The sequence below is a fragment of the Perca flavescens genome, chromosome 1, assembly GCF_004354835.1.
Source record: "Perca flavescens isolate YP-PL-M2 chromosome 1, PFLA_1.0, whole genome shotgun sequence".
In the NCBI taxonomy this organism is placed as follows: Eukaryota; Metazoa; Chordata; class Actinopteri; order Perciformes; family Percidae; genus Perca; species Perca flavescens.
The window spans coordinates 19,798,461-19,806,379 of NC_041331.1; the positions used below are offsets into that span (position 1 = coordinate 19,798,461).

A 7,919-nucleotide genomic window follows, 5' to 3' on the forward strand; every position below is an offset into this window, starting at 1 on the left:
CATTAAAACTGAGAGTCCCTTTCACACACATGCAGATCTACCTGACTCATCACCTTTCCCCAAAGGGATTTATCCACCCTGTAACACTGTAATGCTTTATCCTGTGCTAACCCATGTGCACGTTGTACTGTATAAGAAGAGAAAGGAACAAAGAGTGAAGGCAAATACTAAGGATACAAGATGGAGGAGAAGAAAATCAAGCAAGAGAGAAAGATGAATGTGGTATGCATATGCTAAGAGAGAGAGAGAAAGTTAAGGAGAGAAATAAGAGAAATTCTATTTGTATTCCTTTGGTGTTCATACTTTGCCTATTTTAAACCTTATCTCTCTCTATAACCATACAACAGAAAGAAACACTTATTCTGTCTCAAAACCTGCAGTGATTCCTCTAATAATACTCTTTAGTTTTTAGCCGTATACCTGCAAAACTAAAGATATTCCCATCAGCCTCAGCTGTACTTTGTGTGAAGTGCTAAATAGTAAATGTTGGCATAACACACAAAAGTAAGATGGTGAACATGCCAATGTTTAGCAGGCATATTGTCTACCTTGTTCACTATCTTAGGTTAGTATGTTAGCGTGTTAACATTTGCTAATTAGCAGTAAACACAAAACTTCAGCTGAGGCTGATGGGAATGCCATTTGTTTTGCAGGTATTTTGTCATAAACCAAATTAGGGATTGGAATATTGGCCTGATGACCTCGATTGCACAAGGGACCAAACTCATGCTGAAGTGAGCTCTTCTCCATTTTAGAGTCTTGTATATTTCCTGCTTTTATGCAATGTAATCACTGTGAATTAAATATATATTTTTGATTTTGACTCTTGGTCGGACAAAACACTTTGTGATTGGAAATTTTACACTTTAATGACTATTGTTGATCTAATCTGTGATAACATTGTTACAGTATACAGTATATTCCCTTTTCCTAAAGTAGTTACTTTAGGAAAAGTACAATGTTTCTTACTAGGCTCTTTTGCAGGAAGAATCAAACAGACGCAGGCTTTGGGTTATGTTTCAGTGTGTCAATAATTTAAATCTGAGCAAATCATATGCAGTCGGTCACCTTGACAGTCATTAGCAGCCTGGCTGTTCAAGGTGATCCTCAGGTTTCTCCGAGGAGTGAAGGACGTCGTGGTTTAAGAAGGAAGTTCACCTGTTTCTACGTTGGCCCACCTCAGTCTCCCTACCAGCATGCCCACCTTATCTCGGCCTTATAAATAGGGAATAATAGATAACACATACATCACACTGGAGCCACATCCGGGGAGTGAGTTTTAGCTTAAATTACTGTAAAAGAGAATGAGACAGGGACAAACAAGACATTAGCACAAATCTGAAAGTGCCTCAAAATCTTTGGGGAGGGACAGGAAGGAGAGAAGAGAAACACATATTACTGTTGGAATCTGAAAGCGAGGGAGGGAAGAAGAGAAGTAAAAGGTAGAGTTGAGTGAAGGAAAGAAAAGGTCGGCTTTGGGTCCTGGTCACCACAGAGCTTCATCATGGCTGCCTTGAAGGAGAAGAGGACTTGTGGGCAACGATGTGAAGACTTTGGCCGTTTTGTCTGGAACTCCGACGATGGGACGTTGATGGGGAGAACACCAGAGAAATGGGGTAGTTATAACATCATTAACCTCTGTTGTACAACATTAAATAAACACTGATAATATATAATGGATGGCAAAAACATTATTGATAACAGCACAGTAGCTCTGTATTAAATACAAGACAGGGTGTATCATTTATGAGGCTAAAGTTTGTAGCATTATCCTGCGTCACTGCTGGTGAGGGTCGACTTGTCTGTTTATCCATTATTTTTGCATTGCTGGTGAGCAGTGCTCCCAAACATTTAGTCACCTATGTCACCAGCAATGACTGAGAAATACTTTTTTAGTACTTTTTTTTTTGCCTCACAACATTTTAAACACAAGGACTTTCAAGTGTAATCACTTGTCAAAAATATTTTATTCTGGTTTAATTAGTCATATGTTCGTTACTATCTTATATGCACAACAATTACAGTGAAGCAATCTATGGTAATGAGATTCTTAGATCACAGGCTCCCTCTAACAATGTTCATACAAATATGTATTTAAAAAAAAAGTCACATAAGTAAAATCTTTTAGAATCTATGACATAAAATAGGGCAGCAGCTAAAATATAGGGTTAAAATATAATATAATAAAAAATATATAATGCTGGTTAAATAGTATAGATTTTGATTTTTTCCAAATCCAATTTCTAAAACAATACTCAGATGCCCTCATGTACATGTGATGTCTTATGAGCATGTAAGCATTGTGTTGTAAATGATGCACCAGATGCAGTACAAGCAACTCGGTGTTATGTGTGTGTGTGTGCTGCAGTAAAAGACAAACAGACATCATGTACTTGTGCGTACCGTTCTGTGTGACTTTTTCTGTCCTTTAAATATCTCCCCAGCGAGGTGTTTGATGGCAGCATATGGACAAAGACAGATAAGTCTGCTGTTGTGATAAGCTTTTCTTTTTTTGCCAGAGTCCCCCCCCCCCCTCCCGTGTTTGATCTTACAATCAGATTAAATTGAGCTCATATCACCTTGACCGCTGTGAAAGTAGACATACACTTTAGTAACCACATTTAAAACCCTCCTCTGTTTCATGAGTGTTTTCACATTTAATCTGATGTACTGTAAATACAGTACAGGAGGGATTTAGTTTTACCGTACGTACTGAACAACTAGCAGAAAAAGCTTTAAAATGAGAAACTTTACAACATCAGAGGGGCATTAGGACAAAAAGAGGAGTGGCCGCCATAAACATGTAAACCTGACTGTGTGTTAATGTTAATAATACCCTCTCTCCTTAACAGTGTACATCAGTCTGTATTATGTGGCCTTCTACGTGGTGATGACGGCCCTCTTTTGTCTGGCCATCTGGACTCTCATGTACACCTTGGATCCGTACACCCCGGACTACCAAGACCGGCTAAAATCTCCGGGTAACACAATAACAACAACAACAACAACGAATTAAGACAATGGCAATCTAAATTAAGCCTCACTTAACCAATTCTCTGTTTGCTTCTCTGCTAAGGGGTGATGGTGTGGCCTGACACTTACGGGGAGGAAACTGTTGAAATTTTCTACAACACATCTGATAAGGCCAGCGGGAAGAAGATGGCCAACATCCTTAATGAATTCCTGAAGCGTTAGTATTTACTCATTCGACCCTGTTGGAGCTTAATATTAAACACAAACCAGTGCATCTAAATCTTTCTTTCTGCCTCTCTTTGTCAGCCTACAATGACACCAAGCAGCTTGAATGTAACAACTATAACTGCACAAAGGGAAAGTACTTCATCCAGAACACCTTCTCTGCCCCTCACCACACCAAGTGGTCATGCCCTTTCACGCAAAGCATGCTGGGACCCTGCTCAGGACTTGAGGACCCAACCTTTGGCTACAACTGCAGCAGGCCTTGTGTCATCATTAAGATGAACAGGGTAGGTTTAATTCCTAAAAATCCTGCTAAACACTTTTGGATAACTTGGATCTTACAGTACATAACAAATCTAATTAAATAACCCTAAGTTAAGGTTAATGTTCTGTTTTGTCTCTGCAGATCATCAACTTTTTGCCTACTAATCACACTGATCTTCCCGCATATGTCAACTGCACTGTACTGGTGAGCAACAACTGTCTGCATAAACTTATTTTAACAGCATACAATAAGGAAAATGAATCAGAAGTTTTACAAAATTATTTTCAGGGTTACTCCAGTGATTTAGTATAGCGCTTTCATAAAGTTGGAGGGCTTCCTGGCAGACAATTCAAGAAAGAATAATCATATTGATTCAGCAGAGGCCGAGATATGCTGACTTTTAGTCCCAGTATTGGGCCAAGCTTCAAAAACACTGGATCCTACATTTCCTATAATGCAATTATTTTCATTAGACCCTACTTGCCTGGTATACACCTATACCTATATCTTTAAAACTCAACCACCCCAGTTTGTAACAGATTTTCTGCTACATTTGTAGTCTCCATAGTCTCCTTGTGAGTAGTACTGGTGACACGTAAACTGATCTTCTTGAGTAAAATTGGTAGTGCCCCATTAAATAAGCTGAAAGTGTGTGTGTGTGTGTGTGTGTATGTGTGTGTGTGTGTGTTTTTAGGACGGACAAGAAAATGTGGCCAAAATCGAATATTTCCCTGACAGGGGAATTATTGATCCCTCTTACTTCCCTTACTACGGAAAACTGGCACAGGTGAGCGAGAATCAAGATCTGTTTAAGTTGTTGAAACTGTTCTCTATCAAAAGTAACGCTTGATCACCAACCAGGCAATGGCCCCACACTCTGTGTGTCACTTGTGGTTTGTGATAATAAATGAAGTACATTTTCAACTGTTGTAAAAAAGCCTTGTGTCACAAAATATATGGTGCATATCTCTTAAAAAAAAAAACTTGTTTAACTTAATTACCACAAACAGGTAGTCAATAAAGGTCATTTTCACCATGTGTAAAATTCAAGACACTTTTGATTCACTACCAGTTTAACTAGCAGATGTTAATTCAGTCACGTTGAAAATCTTTGTGTCACACCAAAATCCTCAAGTTATTAATATTTCATTCGAGACTTAAAACAACAGTTTGACATTTTGAAAAATAAGCTTTGCAGTTTCTTGCAGAGAGTTAGATTAAACGATTAAGAAGTAGCAAGTGTTTAGCTTAGCTTAGCACAAAGACTGGAAACAGGGGGAAACAGCTAGCCTGGCTCTGTCCAAAGGTCACGGTCAGAATGACAATGTGCAATGACTTCCTGCTTGGCAACCTTGTTGTGATGACAAGAACTAGCACACGATTCAATTCAATTCAATTCAATTTTATTTGTAGTATCAAATCATGACAAGAGTCATCTCAAGACACTTTACAGATAGAGTAGGTCTAGACCACACTCTATAATTTATAGTCCCAACAATTCTAGTAATTCCCCCAAGAGCAAGCATGACTCGACTCCCCATAAAACCACAAACTTTAGCTTTTGTACAGAAGAAGATATAATGTGAGACTTAAAGGTGCTGGTAGGTGAATTCTGCTACCTTTGCACAGAGCCAGGCTCGCTGTTTCTCTGTTTGCAGTCTTTATGCTAAGTTAAGCTAACCGACTGCTAGCGGTAGCTTACGGCATCAATCTTGTCATCTGACTCTCAGCAAGAAAGTAAATAAGCGTGTTTCCAAAAATGTCAAACTATTTTTCTAAGTTGTATTAACATGTCCTAAAGAGAAGAAAAAAAATCAAACCCCGGTAACCAATAGTCTGCATTGCCTTCTTCCTCCTTTTCTTCAGCCTACTTATGTCAACCCGTTGGTGGCCGTTCGGTTCAGCCTGGTCGAAGAGAAGAAAGCCAAGATCCAGTGCAGAGTGGTCTCCCACAAGATCAGCTACGAAAACTTCCATGACCCCTACGAGGGAAAAGTCATCTTCTCCCTCAAAGCATTGAAATGAGAAGCAGAAGAGAGAAGAGATATCCAATAATCATACAACACCTAACATGTCAGTATCAGAGATAGAGCAGGTGTTGTGTACAGATCAATAGTGACTACTATTTGTAATCACTTGTAAATGTGTGTGTGGTGGGTCTGTGTACATTTTGATAGTTTGTTTTTCTTTTGAACCAATGAAAGAATAAATACCCGGTTTATTTTTTTCTTGTCTAAATCAAAAAACGAAAAAATAACTGGCCAATTTAGTTTTTGATAGATAGATAGATAGATAGATAGATAGATAGATAGATAGATAGATAGATACAAAATTGGCCCGTTATTTAACTTTAGTTTTCTAGTTTTTTATTTCATTTTTTGGTTTAAAACGAAAAAAACTTATTTCCAATTATTCTTAATTGGCTCAAAAGAAAAAACAAACTATCAAAACACTGACCATGGTGCTTTTATAAACATAATATGTCATGCTTTGCTGAGTGATTCATGACCTTCTTTGTATGATTTTTTAGATTTTACCATGACATAAAAAATAAAATCTTTAAATCTATGTGTCGACCGTCAAACTGTTGCGTGCCCACAGCATGTCGGCTGCCTCAGCACAACAGAAATAGTTACACAGCATCAACTCAGACCATTCATTCAACCATTCTCCTGCATGTTTAAACAGTAGGCTAAAGAGAGGGAATGGAAGTAGTCACTACACTTTAGTAACGTTACTACATGAAGCTCTGCCATGTGATTTTCTTGAACCAAGTCTTGCTTGCATGTGATAGTTATTGGTAAACCACTCTGACATTTTATTTTACAGATATTTTTTGAACAAATTATTTTCTTAATGTGTCAATCTGACAAATTTCAACTGGAGTTTAGATTGTGTGTTTGCACACCAATTCCTACTAAAGTCTAACTCGCTAACCCGTGCCGGTCAGATGCTTAGAAGAAGAAAAAAAAAAAAAGTCAGTAAAAATCTGCATACTTCTTCACACAGCTAGGAAACTTCACGTACAAGGTGAGGAAGAAAGTGGTCATAAAGGACATTTATTAAATGACTCCTAGGTCATCTGTTCTTGGTGAAAGTGGTGCTGTTACAAACATCCCTTTTCTACAACCCCAGTCTCCCCTACAGTGCAGTGTAAACTATATGTGATTTCATTGTGGTTGATTTAAGAAAAGCAGATTGTTGTTGCACTGTAGTTTTTTAGATATGTTTTCCTTATATTATTATTATTATTATTATTATTAATATTATGTTTAAGAGATACGTTTGCTCTGGCAGAGATAACAATATAAGTTGCATAAAATGAAATGAAAGTAAAGTACAAGTAACTTCAATTTGTACAGTACTTTGGTAAATGTACTGTTGAGTTTACATCACCAAAACCATCAGTTATAAAGTTGTTGCAAAATCCATATTCCTCAAAACATCTATTCAAGTACAGTCCGTAGAGTAATTGTAACTGGTTACTGTCTGCCACCGCTAATAGGATGATGGTGAAGACGTTTCTCACAAATCTGCTGACTGCAGAGTTTGTGGGTTATCAGCTTACACACACACACACACACACACACACACACACACACACACACACACACACACACACACACACACACACACACACACACACACACACACACACACACACACACACACACACACACACACACACACACACACACACACACACACACACACACACACACACACACACACACACACCTCTTTACCATACTTTTATTTAACAAAGGTTGTATAAAACACTGCTTACCAAAAGTTGATCAAACTTTTTTTTATTTAGGCCTGCATGAACAAAACAGGTAGTTTTAAGAGTCCTGTTGTCATTCAGGTCTGATAATGCCTCTCTGAATGTACACTGGTCTGTCCTACAGTCGTACATTAGGGTTGTGTGGAAATATATATATATTTTTATAGCTTTGGTGTCTCCCCTTAAGTCTAAATAACATATGCCATTATTTATTATTTACACGTAGGCTATATTGACTCATGTCGTTTATTTATTATTATTATTATAATTATTATTAGTTTTGGAGGCAGGAGAAGAACAAGGTAAAGGTGAGATTTGTTAGATTACAGCTTTATGGTTGAATGAAGGGATGTCTAGAAATTCCAGAGAGCTCGGTGATATTCCTGATGCACAGACTTGATCAAGACCTTGACCCTCGATAGGAGTTGGCCCACTGACTAACTGGACACAGTTAAAAGCTTCAATCAAAGTAATAAAATCAGATGTGTGACGAGAGATGGATATCATACTCATCTATCATATAAGAGATACAAGTTCAGAAAAGTTTAATACAATCAGGAAAATAAAAAGCCCAGAATATCAAATGTAGTGAAATTGGTGAGAAATGTGTCTAATTACTAGAGGGACTAGTTCGCTGGGATTGCTTTTGTTTATGAGTTTTACTCATAGCCA

At 37.8% G+C, this 7,919-nt stretch overlaps 1 protein-coding gene across 1 annotated transcript; it reads left to right on the plus strand.

Moving 5' to 3' along the window:
• The first annotated feature begins 1,504 nt into the window (after window positions 1-1,504).
• Window positions 1,505-5,488, plus strand: LOC114561383 (potassium-transporting ATPase subunit beta). The gene is made up of 7 exons (XM_028587393.1): window positions 1,505-1,616; window positions 2,853-2,981; window positions 3,077-3,190; window positions 3,280-3,485; window positions 3,605-3,667; window positions 4,158-4,250; window positions 5,330-5,488. Exons 1-7 carry the CDS (start codon window positions 1,505-1,507, stop codon window positions 5,486-5,488), a joined length of 876 nt encoding a protein of 291 aa, XP_028443194.1.
• Window positions 5,489-7,919: the final 2,431 nt, after the last annotated feature.